We start from the raw sequence: 16,986 nt of genomic DNA, 5'->3' as shown, positions 1-16,986 counted from the left end.
CTAACAGAGTATTATTATTTTTGTTGTTATTATTAGCTCATATTATTGATAAGAAAATAGATATATGTGTGTGGATAGTTTTTGTCTGACTCTCCACTTCCACTCCCCACCTTTCTCCATCCTGATTTGTTCTCACAGAGGGTGACCTTTATGAGCCACATCATGGGCCCCCTTGCACTCTGACTTCTGGTAGTTTTGTTTGCTTGTTTTTGTTTTTGTTTTTGACTTCTGGTAGTTTTCAGATGATGGGAAGAGCTGGCAGTTGATCAGAGGCTAGAAGAAGGGTGATGAGATAGGGTCTTTTCTTTCCCAGCTCCCTCCCTGCTGAGCCACAGGTTGATGAAGGTTGCATTCCTCCACTGAAGGCACTCCTATCGGCTGGCCTTCTCCTACAGCCTTGTATCTCTCTTTCCCAGTTCCAGTATCTGCTCCCTCTCCTTGCCCCTTCAGATTATTGCTAGCCCCCAGGTGCTTCACCATCCCTGTTGGTTTCCCTTGTTCCTGACTACACCTGTGTAAATAGTTCCTTCATTAAACTCTCCTCAACTCCTCTTTGAAGCACCATATTTCTTAAGTAGACTCCTATCATATATGCAGAGGGGTTGAGTGACTTTCCTAAGGTCATACAAAGAGTAGGTAGCAGAACACCTGAGGCTACTTACTCTAACACAAAGAAGGGCAGAGACAGGGCGGAGTCTTTTTCGGCTACCAGCCTGCCCATCCTCCTCCGAGAATCCTATGCCCTGCCCAACTTGCCGGAATCTCTGATCCTTTTGTTGGGATGGGATTGAATTCCCTAGGGCTCCCGTCCCAGACCTGGCCAGCAACTCCAGTAACCAGAGCTGTGTGAGAAGAAAAGGCCAAGCCATTGAGGTAGACGCACCCCAAACAGAGATGAAGTCTCAGGTGAGTCACGCCACTGAGGGACCACCTTCCCTGTCCCAAGGGCCACTGCTGACTGGCAGCCCTGCCTCACCAAGGACCCAGAACATCAGCCTCCCAGCCCCTGGCTGTCCTCTCCCTCCACCTTTGTGGGTTTTCCACTCAACTCCCCCACCCAATAGGTGTCCAGGAGCTGGGACATCTGCCTCCTGCCCCCACCCTGGGCCTCTAGAGATGTGAGATGCCCACAGGGCTCTAGGTGGGGCATTTGGCTCCCTACTTCCTCCTTCCAGCCCCAGATCCACTCAGATTCCCAGAGATGGGCTTCAGCCAGGGTGGGTGGGGCTGTTCCTCAGACCATCAGGAGTCACGGGCTGCCTAGGCAGTGACAGAGCTGTGGCAAGGAGCAGATCTTCACCCATTTCTGTGCCTCCAACTGACTCAAATGCGCCATGTCCCAGCACCTGCTCCTGCCACTTGTGATCCTCGGTAACGTCAGGGGACAGGCGATGGCTGCAAGGGGCCTGGGTCCTAGCATCTGGGGATCTGGAAAGCAGGACTCCTGGTTTTTGCCTGGGAAGTGGGATGACATCAGAAAAAGGTGGGAGTGAGGTGTCAGGAGGGAGAGGAATAGTATATGAGAGGAGGGGGAAAGGAGACCTGCCTGCCATGGAGGGATGGAGTACCTATAAAGCTTTGGTGGCGGGGTGGGGGGTGTGTGTGTGCTGTATCAGGGAGGGCACTGCGTAAGTGTAAGTCTCCAACCTCTTCCTGATTCCATATTTCCAGCCATCAGCCCCATCCCTGGAGCCTTCCCAGACTCAGGTAAGGCAGCTGGATGGGGGAATGTCATGTGCAGAGGCAGAAAAGATGGGAGGGATAGTATGGGTGCTGGCAGGGGGGCTGAAAGGGCAGGGAATGAGGAACAAGAAGGTAGGGGGTGGGAGATGGAGAGCAGGAAGATGGGGGCTGGATGTCACCAGTATCTTCCTCTCCTTACTCTCTGACTCCCAGCTTTCAGTCCTACCCAAGAAGAACCTGAAGACCTGGGTAAGGAAGAGGTGTGGTGTCCTCAGATCTTAAAGGAGGTTAAGGCTGGCTAGGCAATGAGGGAGGTAGAAGTGATCAGAAATTCTCTTTGTTCTTTGATCAGAGGGGCAGACTGAAGCAGGGTGGGAGATGGGGCTTTGTCCTAAATTACCTGGGCCTCTGGCATGGGGGACAGGGGTGGGCTATGACTTCCATGGTACCCCATTGCAGACTGTGGTCGCCCTGAGCCCTCTGCCCGAATCATGGGGGGCTCAGATGCACAGCCGGGCAGCTGGCCGTGGCAGGTGAGCCTGCATCAGGGCGGAGGCCACATCTGCGGGGGCTCCCTCATAGCCCCCTCCTGGGTCCTCTCCGCTGCTCACTGTTTTGTGACGTGAGTATTTGCCCACTTCCAGCCCCTCTCCTCTTCTTCAAAAGCCAAGCCTGCCCGCAGCTGACCTTGCATACTCAAGGCTAACTTGGAACCTAGCTGCTCCCGCCTCCCCACCCTCCCCCGAAGCCAAGTGCTCTGCAGGGTATCCAGGTTCTGAGTGTGGTGAGGCCGCCGGCCGACTACTCCCACCACTCCACCAAATATCGGAGTCGGAATTCCATCTTTCCAATGCCCCCAATCAACCACCTCCAAATCGGATCCGCTCCTCCCGGTTTTAGAAGTCTGTCTCAACCTCGATGGCCCCAGCCCCAAATCTGGATCGGACTCCGCCCCTCCTGGGTTCCCGCTGACCCCACCTTCTCCCTGGCTCTAAGCTCTGACCCCCACGAGGGCCTGCTCCCTCCATAGGGTCCACCTAACCCCTTCCCGCCTTGGCCTCGGCGCAGGAACGGGACCTTGGCGCCCGCCGCCGAGTGGACGGTAGTGCTGGGCGTGCACTCCCAGGACGGGCCCCTGGATGGCGCACACGTCCGCGCAGTGGCCGCGATCCTGGTGCCGGACAACTACAGCAGCGTGGAACTGGGCGCCGACGTGGCCCTGCTACGCCTGGCCTCGCCCGCCAGGCTGGGCCCTGCCGTGCGGCCCGTCTGCCTGCCCCGCGCCTCGCACCGCTTCGCTCATGGAACTGCCTGCCGGGCCACGGGCTGGGGGGACATCCAGGAGGAGGGTGAGTAAGGGGGGGCGTCCGGGGAGGAGGGTTATTTGAGAACCTACAGAGCCTTCCTCTTTGCTGGACCTCAGGGGCGTGTCCTAAAAGCTGGGCCCTCGGGTGGGAGGGCCCATGGGGCGGGGCCTCGGGAGGTGGAATCCACCAGACCTGGCCTCTGGCCGGGCCTGGAGAGGGGCACTCTGCTAGGCCACAGGTAAGTAACGTGCCTATCTATCTCCATCTATCTCCTCGCCAACAGCTATCAAACTAAGACTACTGAATCACCTTTCAGTTTTTCTTTCTTGGATTTAGGATCTGGCAAGGGTTCCCATCCCAGCTCTGCTGTTTCAGCCAAAGCACTTCACCGGGTCGAGTTCCTCCTGTGAAAATTGACCAAGAGTGCCCACTTCATGGAGTTGTTGAGTGTATTAAATGAGAAAAAAACTTGTAAAGTTCATAGCACAGTGCCTGACATAGCAGTAATTAATATACTTTAGATATTTTACCGTAGGTCATCTGTGCACTAACGCCCAGTCCTGGGCATATAGTAGGCATTCAGCAAATGTCAGCTTTTGTCCTTTCTTCCTGTCCCTTTTCCTCCCATTCTATCCTCTCCACCATCTCTCTACTCCCTCTGCTCCTGTCCTCTCCCTACTCATTCATTCAGACCTTTTTTCATTCATGCAACAGATATTTCTTGAGTACTACATCATTCCGCACTATGTGAGGCATTAGAAATACACCAATGAACACAAGTAAAAATCCGTGCCTTCTCAAGCTTACATTCTAGTAGGTAGACAGAGAGCCAACAAATAAGCACTTATATTAGAAGGTGTAGGGGGAAACAGACCACTTTTCCATTTCCCATCATCCCCTGCTACCTTCCCTTGTTTGCAAGGCCCCCACAATTCCAAACCTGCTGTGATCAGACCTGCATAGTGTGGGGCTTTGGGGAGGATGCTTCAGGAGGAGTTGCCACAACCTTGGCTTGCAGGGACTCCATCAGGGCAGGAGGTGACATAGGAGGATCACTCTGAGCACTTAGGAAGTCTGTGTGGATGGGGCCAGGTCATCCTGACAATGGGCCCCCAGAGTGGGAGATTCTGGGGACTGTTTGTGAAGAGAGGATAGAAGTTGGCATTACAGGAATGTGGGAGGAGATGGAGGCCATCCTGGGGACCCAGATGAGGCATATTAGATGGAGAAGGGCCAGGCTGCCAGGCTAGAGTCGGGGGACAGCAGCAACAGAGACTGCATTAGCTGCTGGGGCAGGTCCATGAAGGCCTCAAGGATAGACTGAGGATCAGGGTACCCCACCAGCTCCAGGGAGCCCCAGGCCAATCCCCAAACCTCCCTGTCTGACCCTCCAGTACAGCCTCAGCTGTCACCTGACTCAGGGTTCTGGATGGGGAAGGAAGGAACTCTGTCTACTTCTCCCACCCCTTTTTGTTTCCATCAAAAGTATATTCACATAAGTAAAGGACTGAGGCCTCAGGTTTAGACACTGGGAGCCATTGATTGTTCTTGGTAAGATCAGAGCTGAGCATTAAAAACATTCCTCTAGCAGCAACAAGTAAATGCTGGGTTGAGGAACAGACCAGTGAGAAACTGGGCCTATTGTCCTGGTCCAAAGTCATGCCTCCTGAACTTTCAGGGCATTTGCCATGAAAATGCCAAGAAGTCACAAATGAGAGGCTTTCCAGACTTGAGAACTGATTGGGGAGAAGATGAGACAGGGGTCAGGGGCAACCCCCAGATTCCATGCTTGGAAACTCAGTATGGGACCACACATAGTTTATACACATCTTTGCAGAAAGGGCTGCCCCTTCAGGGCTGACAGCTCAGTGATTCTCACCCCTACCTGAATCCTTTGTGATACCTTTGTGCAGTACAGGACCATCCATGGCAGATCTCATTGGATGCTTGATGGGGTCATTCTGGAGTTGAGGTTGTAGGAAGAAGGGCAGAGAGGAGTGGGAGGAGACTGATGGGTTTTGGATGTGGTGGGCTGAGGTGCCAGGGGCATCTAGACAGAGATGTCCAGGAGGCAGCTGAAGGGGACCAAGCTGAGCACTGGGGAACAGGGAACTCCATTCCTGCCTCACAGCATTTCTTATCTGGTTCTGCCCACAGACCCGCTGCCTCTACCCTGGGTGCTACAAGAGGTGGAGCTAAGGCTGCTGGGAGAGGCTGCCTGTCAGTGTCTCTACAGCCGGCCCGGTCCCTTCAATCTCACTTTCCAGCTATTGCCGGGGATGCTGTGTGCTGGCTACGCAGAGGGCCACAGGGACACCTGCCAGGTGAGGGGCCAGGCAGAGCCCTAACCCATTGGAGGCAATATGAGGAATAGACAAATCCCATCTCTCTCATATCTCTGAGGCTCGTCTGCACAAAGAGGACAAGATTGGCAGGGAGGGTACAGCTCAGTGGTAGAGTGTGTGCTTAGCATGCACAAGGTCCTGGGTTCAATCCCCAATACTTCTGTTAAAAACAAAAATAAACAAACAAACAAACAAACCTAATTACTTTCCCCCAAAAAAACAAGCAAACAAAAAAATTTGGTCCCTAGTAAGAGCTAAATAAGTATTAGCTATTATCATTTCATATGCTAGCCTATTGCACAGTACTTGTTACTTAGTTGATACTCAATAAGTATTTTTTAAAATGAACTAATCCTTCAGAGAAGGGAATTTTCCAGATAAGCTGCTGAAGGCCTAAACCATTTTTCCCCAGAAATAGTCTTCAAATGAGACACTTTTTGAGGGTGTTCAAGCATGCATGGTGCTGATAGGGATTCAAGATAGATGGTCTTCAGTGTCCCTCCCAATTATGAGGCTCCAGGACATATGGACATAATCCTTGCCTTCTTGAATTCCAACAATTCAACTTCCTTTAGGCCAGCGCTGTCCAATGGAACTTCCTATGATGATGGAAATAGTTTATATCTGCACTGTCCAGTGTGCTAGTCACTAGGCTTCTGAATATTTGAAATGTGGCTAGTGATTTCAAATGTTCAATAGCCAATGTGGCTAGTGTGACTGATGAATTTCATTTAATTTTAATTAAATCAGCTAGTTTTCTACCATATTGGACAGCACAAATTCTAGATGATTCTTTGTGACCCTCCTCAGGTCACTAAGATGCCTGGCCTGGATTACACTGATATCTTAGGAGCAATGCTCCAGCATTAAATGGCCCCAGAACCATTGCTTTAGTATCTGTTCCTTGTAGTTCTTCCTCCTGACTTGCCTTCAACTTTCGCTTCTTGCTGCTTTTCTATTAGCCTATTTCTTCTTTGCTGTTTTTTTTGGGGGGGGGGGATTAGGTTTATTTGTTTGTTTATTTAAATGTTAAATGGAGGGACTGGGGATGGAACCCAGGACATAGTGCATGCTAAGCATGCAGTCTACCACTGATCTAATAATACTCCCCCTTCTCTTAGCCTATTTCTGACAGACTTTTCCTCCTGAATGGTGGCATCTCTGATTTGCTTTAATAAGTTAACAATGAACTCTAACAACTAAGAAACCAAAGACAGGGTTTGTTTAAACTATTTCTTGAGCAAGAATCATTTGGCTCTGAATGAGACTTGCTGCCCTGTCTGGCGGGCATGTCCCTTAATGCATTAGCTTTGTGCTCTTTGCTTCAGCGACTCATTAGCCATTCTGCTTTACAAGACTTTCTTCTGTTTAGAGTTGTAGGAAATACAGAGGACAAAGCACAGCCAACGACAGGTTTCTAGGAGAAGGTGGCTTCATGCAGGGCCAAGAAGAAGACGTGTAGAACCTTTGAGAGGTGGTCCAGTAAAAGCTGGTGTGTCCCTGGGCTGACCTCCTGACACTGAGTTATTTATCATCAGGGAGACTCTGGAGGGCCCCTGGTCTGCGAGGAAGGTGGCAGATGGTTCCAAGCAGGAATCACCAGCTTTGGCTTTGGCTGTGGACGGAGGAACCGCCCCGGAGTCTTCACTGCTGTGGCTCCCTATGAGGCATGGATAAGGGAACAGGTGATGGGTTCAGAGCCTGGACCGACCTTTCCCTCCCAGTCCCCGCAGCCCCAGTCAGTCCTCTCGGAGCCCACGGATGAGAACTGCACCATCGCCCTTCCAGGTGAGGGGAGCAGGACCCCTGGATGTCACCTGGATATGGGAAATTGGAGTTTGTGTAGAAATTGCTGGGGAGTTCAGGAGGCCCCCTGACTCAGGCCTCTCACCCCTCAGAGTGCGGTAAGGCCCCGCGGCCAGGGGCCTGGCCCTGGGAAGCACAGGTGATGGTTCCGGGATCCAGACCCTGCTATGGGGCACTGGTGTCTGAAAGCTGGGTCTTGGCACCTGCCAGCTGCTTTCTGGGGTGAGTGAAAACCCAGTCTCAGGCAGATTCTTGCCCCTTTATTCATCAGTCTGAGACACTAACTGGCCCCAGCCCCTTCCCTGGTTGGGGTAGGGATAGTGATGTGGGGTTCCTCTGGGAGGTGCACGATCCAGCTAGAAAATCAGGGTCCTAGTCTCTCTGGGGCAAACAGAGAGGTAATGTAAGTTCGACCCAGGACGTGGGGGTCTGAGAGCACAGTTCTCAGGCCAGGGATGTAGAATCCTGCCAAGAGATTCGGAGTCTAAGCCACAGGCGCGAGGTTTTGAGCTGAGTGTGTGGGATCCGGCCCACGTCCCCAGTCTCCCCATCCCGCAGCCGCATCAGCTCAGACCACCAGCCTGGAGACCTGGACAACTGGCGCGTGCTACTGCCCTCGCGCCCGCGCGCGGAGCACGTGGCACGCCTAGTGCCGCACGAGAACGCCTCGTGGGACGACGCCTCGGACCTGGCGCTGCTGCAGCTGCGCGAGCCCGTGAACCTGGGCGCGGCCCCGCGGCCAGTGTGCCTACCCCACCCAGACCACTATTTCCTGCCCGGGAGCCGCTGCCGCCTGGCACACTGGGGCCGCGGGGGTGAGTAGGGGCCCGCCGTGGGCCTGGCGGGGCGAAGCCGGGCCGGACACCGCCGTAGCGCTGGTTCCCTCCTTTCCCCTCCCAGAACCCGCACCCGGCTCCAGCTCGCTGCTCGAGGCGGAGCTGCTGGCGACCTGGTGGTGTCACTGCCTGTACGGCCGCCAGGAGGCGACAGTGCCACCACCGGGAGAGCCCCCGCAAGCGCTCTGCCCCGCCTACCAGCAAGAGGAGGCGGTGGCAGGCCGCTGCTGGGTGAGCGGCAGGGGCGGGACCTGCGGGCCTGAGTAGGAGGGAGGGGCGGGCTGGAGGCGGGGCCTGAGAGGGAAGGGGAACTTGGCGCCGCGCTCTGGGGGGCGGAGACCGGGTTAACGCGACCGGAATGCCCTGGGGGCGGGGCCTGGCCCTGAAAGACTTCGGGGAGGGGCTGAGACCGGCGGTGGGGGACCGTGGGACTTCTCGCTACCTCTAGGTTTAAAATGACTCCTATAGCGAGGGCCGACTTACACAGATTAGTATTGGAGCCTGGCTTGGAGGAGATGGGACTTGTTATGTCCCAGTACAGGGGAGTCCAGGAAAGCCCCAGGAGCTTTGGTTTCCCCTCATCAACTTGCACACACCCGTAGAGGCTGGTAACACACTCTCTGCAGAACTACTCTCATCGGAGCCTTCTGTGCCGGGAAGAGGGGACCTGGTTCCTGGCTGGAATCAGAAACTTCCCCAGCGACTGCCTACGTCCCAGAGTCTTCTACCCTCTGCAGACCCACGGCCCGTGGATCAGCCATGTGACTCGGGGAGCCTACCTGGAGGACCAGCTGGCCTGGGACTGGGGCCCTGAGGGGGAGGAGACTGAGACACACATTTGTCCCCCGCACACAGAGCATGGTGGTGAGGAGGGGGACTTAGGGGCTCCTGGGGATGCTTAGATCTAGGTTAGAGGCTTTGGGGGTCAGCTGTGGGGCCCCCACTGAGGGGGTCACCTCCTCTCCCTAGCTTGTGGCCTGCAGCCAGAGCCCGCTCCAGTGGGGGTCCTGTGGCCCTGGCTGGCAGAGGTGCATGTAGCTGGAGAGCATGTCTGCACTGGAATCCTCGTGGCTCCAGGCTGGGTCCTGGCAGCCACTCACTGTGTCCTCAGGTGGGTCTCACCCATCTCCCTAAGGGCCAGAGGAAAGAATTGGGAGATGGACCAAAGAACTCTTATGATAGTGGGATGTTCTCCCTTTAGGGTTCTTATAGCACAGGGAAACTGCTACGAAGTGTTTTGAGACAGAAGAGAGATATGGAAGGAGGAAGAATGAAGGAATTAGTAGAATGACCCTGGAGATTCATTCCACCCTTTCCCCTGGACTGGGAAGGATTTAATCAGCAAGGGGGGAACATGAAGTGACATTGGACCTTGTTCCAACAGGCCAGGCTCTACAACAGTGCCTTATATTGAAGTGTACCTGGGCCGGGCGGGGGCCAGCCCCCTCCCACAGAGCCATCAGGTATCCCGGTCAGTCATCAGCATCCGCCTGCCTCGGCACCTGGGACTTCGGCCCCCACTGGCCCTCCTAGAGCTGAGCTCCCGGGTGGAGCCCTCCCCATCAGCCTTGTCCATCTGCCTTCACCCAGGGGGTATCCCCCTGGGGTCCAGCTGCTGGGTGCTGGGCTGGAAGGACCCCCAGGACCGAGGTGAGAGCCCTGAGTCCTGGGGGTAAGAAGCAGCTGGATGCCAGCATCCCCAGGACAATCTTCTTTCCTCTTTCTAGTCCCTGTGGCTGCTTCTGTCTCCATCTTGACACCGCGACTCTGTCACTGCCTCTATCAGGGCATTCTGTCCCCTGGAACTTTCTGTGTTCTGTATGCAGAGGGGCAGGAGGACAGGTGTGAGGTACGGGGGTGGTGGGGGGCTGTGTATCCTGGGCCAGGGAGGGGAGAGGCAGTGCTAGGCAGCTGGACCCCAGAGAGAGAGCAAGGTTGGAATTCTTGGGCCCTGGGCCCCGAATGGGAAGAAAGCTGGATTTTGAGAGAGACTAGGGATCAAGTTGTCTGAGGATGGCAATAAGCAGTGCTTTGTGACTGGACCCTAGAAAGATGCAGGGGACCAGGGGAAGGGTAAGAGGGTAAGAGACCCTTTTGGCCTTGGCTCTTACACTGCAGGTGACCTCAGCACCTCCGCTTCTGTGCCAGACTGAGGGAGGCTCCTGGGTCCTCGTGGGCATGGCTATTCGAGGGAGCCGGGAGCTCTTTGCCGCCATTGGCCCTGAAGAGACCTGGATCTCCCAGACAGTGGGGGAGGCCCATTTCCTGCCCCCCAGTGGCTTCCCCCTCTGGCCCCCTGAAAGCAGTGACCTCTGCCCCCCAGACATGGCTGGGGCCTCAGGCTCCCCTCAGGCTGCTATTTTCCTGCTGCTTCTGACCCCCCTGATCCAGGGCTGATGGGGCCTGGGTCCCTGGGCCACCTTACCTTCGTCATCACCTTCCCTTCTCCTCCCCTACCTCCTCCAGCTTTCCACCACTTCCCGCCCAGTGGGGCTGGAATGTGGCCCAACTGGCTCTGTTCTCTTACCCGGAACCTCCAAGGCGCCCCACCCACCTAGACTGCAGCGGCTCTGGTAATCGGGCCTCAGAGCCCAGCTATTTTGGGCCCTGGCATCCTTGGCAGTGGGAGGCAGCAGACAATAAAGGTGTAAACACAGACATGTGGCCTTGTGGCATCGCTGGGGGCAGGCTGAGGGGCCAGGGGAAAGCCCCAGGGATCGGCCCCTCCCTCCTGGGCCTCCGTGAGTCAGGCCTTGGGCTCCCAGGAAATTTGTCCCTGATAACGTGGCAGCTGTCCCTCATTCCTGCCCCAGGGCGGGGGAGGTTGGGCAGACAGCTGGTTCTGTGTCACCCCCTCCTCAGTGGAATCAGCATCCCCAGCACCTGCTGGTCACCTTGGCCCTGCTGCCCCTCCCCCTAGAGCAAGGAAGACTGAGAGTCAAGGTCAGAGGAAGGGTCCAGGAGTCTGGGGGCCTAGCGTCTGTCTGCTGTATCCTATACCCACAGGGAGCCACTGCCATTTACATACCCTATAGATAGTGCTCTAAAGTGTATACCTCCAGTGTCCAGTACACACACGACATTTGTACCCTTCAAGTGTCCACCACATCCTGCCCAGTGCCCCCAGGGTTTGGGCCCCATCAAAAGTCCCTTGTATGTATCTGCTACTACCTCACCCACCACCACTTACCAGGGCACCTCCCTGCATTAATTCAACCACATTCCCTCTTAACTGCTAAGTCATGGCACAGCAGGGGCTTTGACAAGCCTGCAAAATGCTCCCAATATAGTAAGGAACACGTGGGCACCCCTGGCTGGTGGTCAGGAAAAAGTCATAGAGGAGGTGATATCTGAGCATAGAATAAGGGCAGTGGGGACACATCGGGGGCAGGAGGGGCGTGTGGGGTGGAAACCAGCTGGTGAGGGTGGCAGAGGGGTCTCCTCTGGGGCTGGAGTCACCATTTCTGGGTTGAGTAGGCAGCAGTTTGGAGAGGAGAGACTTCAGGGAAGCTGGAAGTTCTAGGGAGAGTGAGATGGACAGAGGTTCTTAAATGACCAGGCTTATCTTTAGCTGCCAGATTCCAAAGAGAATTCCCCTGTACCTATCACCACAGGGACACACACCCCTAACCTGCTCCCCATCCCTGGTCAGTCACTCATATACCACAGACTCTTAATATACCCCATAATCTACACAAGTCCTCTCACAATGTCCAGGGTCTTGCCCCCTGCTCCCCAGCTTAGACCCCTTCCAGAATCAGCCTTGTCCCCTTTCCCACTCCAGGAATTCCCTGCCCTCCAGCCCAGGCCCTGAAGTCCTGGCTTAGAAGGCCACACACCTAGTCTTATGGAAGGTAGGTAGAGAAGTGGGGCTCTTTTTCTAAAGCTTGAAGCCAACATGCATTCTCAATTGCCCCAGATTCATACACTCACAGAGGATGCACTTGACCCCCAACCCAGGCACGTGGGCCTCCTTTCCCTGAACCCGCGCCACCTGCATCCTCCACGTGAGGGCAATTCACCTGGACCACCCTTACCCATCTTTGCCTTATTCTAAATGCACCTCCTGGAGGAGCCCCCCCCTTTTTTTTTAATGGAGGTACTGGAAATTGAACCCAAGACTTCATGCATGCTAAGCACCCACTCTACTACTGAGCTATTATAGCTAACCGTCTCTCCCAGGAGACCTTCTTGATGCCAGCCGAGGTCAAGCTCTGTAAGTGGCTTCTAGAGCCCCCATTCTTCCTCCACCACAGTTCCCAGTTTGAAATTATTCTGTAATTGCTGATGTGATTAGATGATTCAAGTCCGTCACCCCTACTTCACTATGAGCTCAGGAAAGGCAGGGAGGGTGTCTGCTCGGTCTCCTCTGCCCCAGAACATACTAGGCGCTCAGTAAATATTTGTGGAATGATTAGCACTGCCAAACATTCTCACACTTCACCACATGCAGATGAGGCTGCAGGCTCTACAGAAGGGCCTGAAAGGGCCCTAGCCCGGAGGCAGACCCAGGTGTCCTGGGCTCAAATGCCAGGCCTCCGGAGGGAAGGAGGGAGGAGCAGCTGTGGCCCCACAATAACAAAGTCTGGGCCAGGCGCTGGGGGGCATAACTGGTCCGGGAGACCAGAAAGACAGGACCCAAAAGCAGTTGGGTTGGGAGTCCAGCCATCAGGGTTTCCAGCCCTGCCTGGGGCTGCTCAAACCCCAACACACGCAGACGCACACCAGCACACACAGCCGAGGTGTCTGGAAGGACTCAGGACTTCGGTGGCGGCAAAAGAAGCCAGCCAAGCTGAGCGAGGAGGGCGGGGCCAGGGGAGGGGCGGGCGGGCAGGTAGGTGCCCTTTCCAAGGGAGCTGCCACTCCGGAAGGTGTACTGCAGACCCAGGACGTGCTGGAGACGTGTCCTCACTGCCGGCGGCAGAGACCCCAGCGTTTCCCTTGGTGCCCCGTTCCTGCCTCCGAAGCCAGCCTTTGACGCCTGCTCCCTCTTCCCTCTGGTCCCGACACCTGGATCTTGCCTTCCAACCCCACCCTAGGTCCCTTCCCTTGGGTGCCTGGTCCCTTCCCAGGGCCCCTGGTCCCTGGGCCATGGCCCAGAGGGTGCGCCTGGGGCTTAGGTGGCCGGAGGCTGTGGCCACCGCGCTTTTGCTTGGATTATTCCAGAATGGGATGGGTGAGTATGTGCCGGTGGGGAGCGTGGGGTAGGGGCGGGGCTGGGTAGTGCACCGGGGCCGAGGGTCTATCCCTTTTCTGGGGCATATCCCTTTATCCTGGGTTCAGGAACCTCTAGCTTTAGCCTCCCTAGTTCCTGGCCTCTCCCCTCAGCTTTGGCCTCCTGGGCAGCCCTCCAGAGAAATGGCAGGTGCTTAGGGGTCTGGGAACTTGAGACTTCCCTCCTTACCCTCCCTTTTTCTCTTTCCCTCCAGGAGCTGAAGGGTCCGAAGGTGAGGCTGCCGGGGGAGATGGGGGGAGGGGAAGGGGCGGGGCCACAGACCCAGATTCCCCTGGAGCATTTGAGTGCCTGACCCTCTCTCTGCAAAGCTGTCTCGCCCACTCCTGTTGCCTTATCACGTTGATCGCCCACTGTGGATCAGGTGCCCCTGAGGAAACACAGCTGTCACCTAGATTTGGGTAATGTGGTGATCAACATGATTAGGTCTCCTGAGATCTCTGTGAGGCAGTGATTATAGCCCTCGATCTATGGATGAAGAAACGGGCAGAGAAGTGATTTGCCCAAGGGCACGCCACCAGTAAGTGACAGAGCTGGGGTTTAAATCCTGGTCTGACTCCAAAGGTGGCTTGTTTTGAGGGGAACAGACCAAGGGTCTCCTTGTTACACTTCCCCACTGCCAGTCAGGTTTGTAATCCCAGCTTCACCATGCATCTTGGTGCCCGAACCCTCACCTCTAAAATGAAGTTGATTCTATCTCCTGGGGCTGTCCAAGTAGTCAGCAAGATAAAGGAAGTGAAAGCCCCTTCAGGGCCTGGCATTGCTAGAACTATTGGTCCCTAAATGGTAGCTATTGTTCCTTTTATGAGGAGAGGAGGAGGAGCCTGGCTGGGCGGTTTTCCCTGCTTCTAGGAAGGTGACTTTTTGAAGGTCATTTGGGTCCTGCTCCAAACAGCGGCCTTAGCAGGGGTGGGGCTGTCCTGGAAACAAGACGTTCACACCCTGAGAGCCCAGCTATTCTGTTCATTTGTTCAACACACATCCGTGACTCCATCTGTGTGCCCAGCCCTGTGCTGTGCTCTGGGGACACAAGGATCTGCCCTAGTCCCTGCCCCTAGGGAATGCCCAAGTAGGTATGGTTGAAGCACAGTCATAACTAGAAACAACCGTGTCTGGGAAGCAGGGGCCCTAGGACCAGGGCTCCAAGGCATCACCTAACTCAGCCAGCAGGGTCAGGCAGGCTGCAGAGAGGCTGATGTCTGAACCATCTCTGTAGGCAAACAGAAGTTTGCTGAGCAAAGTAGGAGTGAGGAAAGTTATTCTAGGCAGAGTGATCTGAATAAAGGTCTGGAGATGAACAAGTGTGTGGCCCAATGTGATAGCAAGTGTTCAGAGGGACGGCTGGAGTAGACAGCACTGCCATGGAAGGGCTGGAATCTCCTTCAAGGGCAGTGCAGAGCAAGGGGAGGATTTAAGCAGCGGTATGACCTGGCCAGGTTTGTGGTTCATAAAGATCTTCAGACTTGTAAGGAATGGATCAGATGGAAGGCGGGAAGTCCTGAGAGGAGAGAAGCTGGATGAGACCTTAGTTAGGTCCTGGGTCGAGGAGAGCAAGGGGGCAGAACTGACCATGACTGGTGAGCCGTGGGATGGGGACAAAGGCTTCTATGAACTCACTTCCCCAGCTCCAAACCAGACCTCCTGGGCTGTGTCGGGAGTGGCAGGGCTAAGGACGCAGTTTGTGGGCCCCAGAGGGCCTGACCCCCTCCCCTTCCTCCCCGGCAGCTTCCTGCGGCGTGGCCGTCCAAGCACGTGTTGCAGGTGGTAGCAATGCAAGCCCTGGCCATTGGCCCTGGCAGGTCAGCATCAACCACGACGGCATCCATGTGTGTGGCGGTTCTCTCGTGTCTGAGCAGTGGGTGCTGTCGGCCGCTCACTGCTTCCCAAGGTATGAGCTGGGTGGCGGGCAGGGTGGGGAAGTCAAAAGTGGGCTGGAGGTGAAAGTTCAGGGGGTCACTCTAGGTCAGAGGTTGGGGTTCTTGGGTTGAGTCGAGGACTATTAATAAAATCTGGAAGGATCTGTCGGGAGGGAAGGCCAGAGGTCACAGGTCACAGGATAAAACTAGGATGCAGTGAGGGACCTGTAAGGTCGGAATCTGAGGTTGGGTGCCACAGGCAACAGGGACCAGGGACCCGGGACAGGTCTCTCAGGTCCCAGCCTTCACCCCTCCGCCTGCAGGGATTACCACAAAGACCACTATGAGGTAAAGCTGGGGGCCCACGAGCTGGACTACTACAACTCTCAGGTAGAGGTCCGCACCGTGGCGCAGGTCATTTCCCACCCCAGCTACCTCCAGGAGGGCTCCGAGGGTGACATCGCGCTCCTCCAGCTCAGCAGCCCCGTCACCTTCTCCCGCTACATCCGGCCCATCTGCCTCCCCGCTGCCAACGCCTCCTTCCCCAATGGGCTCCAGTGCACTGTCACTGGATGGGGCCACGTGGCCCCCTCAGGTGAGGTGGGCGCTGAGGTCTAGAGGGGAGCCACCTCAGGGCAGGAGGCCCTGGGTAAGCATCTTTTGCCTCGACAGTGAGCCTCCAGGCCCCCAGGCCACTGCAGAAACTCGAGGTGCCGTTGATCAGTCGTGAGACCTGTAACTGCCTTTACAACATCGACGCCAAGCCCAACGAGCCCCACGTTATCCAGCAGGACATGGTGTGTGCTGGCTACGTGAACGGGGGCAAGGATGCCTGCCAGGTAATTGCAAGGGGTCCAGGGGAACAGACAAGACGTGTGTCTTGGGAGGTGAGGGCTGGATGGCGCTGACTAGAGGCCTGGGACCTAGTCCTAACAGCTTTGGTGTGGCTTTTCTCCTCAGGGTGACTCTGGGGGCCCACTCTCCTGCCCTGTGGAGGGCCTCTGGTACCTGGCAGGCATTGTAAGCTGGGGTGATGCCTGTGGGGCCCCCAACAGGCCTGGTGTGTACACTTTGACCTCCAGCTATGCCTCCTGGATTCACCACCAAGTGGCAGAGCTCCAGCCTCAAGTGGTGCCCCAAATCCAGGAGTCCGAGCCTGATGGCGACCTCTGCAGCAACTATGGGGCCTTAAACTCTGCCCCAGCCCAGGGCTGGGGGTGGTCCATTCTGCTGCCACTAGGTCTGACCCTGGGCCTCCTCCGCCCATGGCACGAGCACTGAGCTACTCACTCTGGGAGCCGAGCTGCTTCCGGGACCTCCACATCACACCTGAGGACAAATGCCTGGCCCCAGGATGGCCCTGGCCCTGGGACCTGATGGGCCGCTCCTTCCTCCCAGGACCCTGTGGCAGCTCAGAGCACCACCCTGACCTCTGACCCACTCTTCTGAGTTGTTCTTTGGGACTATAACCTCCACCACAGGAGTTTCCTGCCTGTGGTACTGGTGAGGACCTCTGGCCACCTCCATCTGTCCACAAGCCTACTGGTTGGGCTCCTATGGAGCCCCAAGGACCCTAAGCTATGAAAACAGGCCCTGGCTGCCCACCTGTTTCTAGAAGACTGCCCAGGCGACTGCTGCTGAAGGGCTGGCTCCAGCACGTCCCGTTCTGCCTGATGAGCCCCATCACTGCACCCTCATACTGCCTTCTGGGCTGGGGCTGCCTCCGGGCAGCATGTTTTCAAGGACAGAAAAGGCCCTAGTCTTGCCCCATTGGCTGCCCTGCCCCCCTTGAGCCCTAACTCCTTGACTCCGGAGGACTGAGCCCCCGCCGGAACTGGGCTCTGACTCGCATCTGGGGTTGGGGGCTAGATGAAGCAGGAAGGAGTAAAATGTTATGAGAATAAACCGGCTATGTGTGTG

General features: G+C 56.0%; 2 protein-coding genes across 2 annotated transcripts; both read left to right on the top strand.

Moving 5' to 3' along the window:
* Nucleotides 1-1,254: 1,254 nt before the first annotated feature.
* On the top strand, nucleotides 1,255-10,628 carry PRSS36 (serine protease 36). Its single transcript, XM_031432844.2, has 15 exons — nucleotides 1,255-1,371; nucleotides 1,672-1,707; nucleotides 1,897-1,932; nucleotides 2,143-2,305; nucleotides 2,752-3,032; nucleotides 5,148-5,314; nucleotides 6,874-7,123; nucleotides 7,234-7,363; nucleotides 7,700-7,956; nucleotides 8,042-8,208; nucleotides 8,604-8,841; nucleotides 8,947-9,088; nucleotides 9,362-9,627; nucleotides 9,705-9,826; nucleotides 10,096-10,628. Exons 1-15 carry the CDS (start codon nucleotides 1,335-1,337, stop codon nucleotides 10,372-10,374), a joined length of 2,571 nt encoding a protein of 856 aa, XP_031288704.2. The 5' UTR covers nucleotides 1,255-1,334; the 3' UTR covers nucleotides 10,375-10,628.
* A 2,191-nt stretch (nucleotides 10,629-12,819) lies between these two features.
* On the top strand, nucleotides 12,820-16,971 carry PRSS8 (serine protease 8). The gene is made up of 6 exons (XM_031432849.2): nucleotides 12,820-13,153; nucleotides 13,407-13,424; nucleotides 14,936-15,098; nucleotides 15,390-15,661; nucleotides 15,739-15,905; nucleotides 16,027-16,971. Exons 1-6 carry the CDS (start codon nucleotides 13,069-13,071, stop codon nucleotides 16,345-16,347), a joined length of 1,026 nt encoding a protein of 341 aa, XP_031288709.1. The 5' UTR covers nucleotides 12,820-13,068; the 3' UTR covers nucleotides 16,348-16,971.
* Nucleotides 16,972-16,986: the final 15 nt, after the last annotated feature.

Source organism: Camelus dromedarius, chromosome 24, assembly GCF_036321535.1.
Source record: "Camelus dromedarius isolate mCamDro1 chromosome 24, mCamDro1.pat, whole genome shotgun sequence".
Taxonomy (NCBI): Eukaryota; Metazoa; Chordata; class Mammalia; order Artiodactyla; family Camelidae; genus Camelus; species Camelus dromedarius.
The sequence above is the reverse complement of the archived record's forward strand: the minus strand, read 5'-3'. Positions and strand labels throughout refer to the sequence as shown.

Bases quoted from the DNA above. Each gene is read 5' to 3' on its own strand.
- PRSS36 (XM_031432844.2), top strand. From the start codon at position 1,335: ATGTCCCAGCACCTGCTCCTGCCACTTGTGATCCTCG. The intron at 1,372-1,671 runs GTAACGTCAGGG...CCATATTTCCAG, and splicing joins CCTGCCACTTGTGATCCTCG to CCATCAGCCCCATCCCTGGA. The intron at 8,842-8,946 runs GTGAGGAGGGGG...TCCTCTCCCTAG, and splicing joins CCCGCACACAGAGCATGGTG to CTTGTGGCCTGCAGCCAGAG.
- PRSS8 (XM_031432849.2), top strand. From the start codon at position 13,069: ATGGCCCAGAGGGTGCGCCTGGGGCTTAGGTGGCCGGAGGCTGTGGCC. The intron at 15,099-15,389 runs GTATGAGCTGGG...CTCCGCCTGCAG, and splicing joins GCCGCTCACTGCTTCCCAAG to GGATTACCACAAAGACCACT. The intron at 15,662-15,738 runs GTGAGGTGGGCG...TTGCCTCGACAG, and splicing joins GGGCCACGTGGCCCCCTCAG to TGAGCCTCCAGGCCCCCAGG.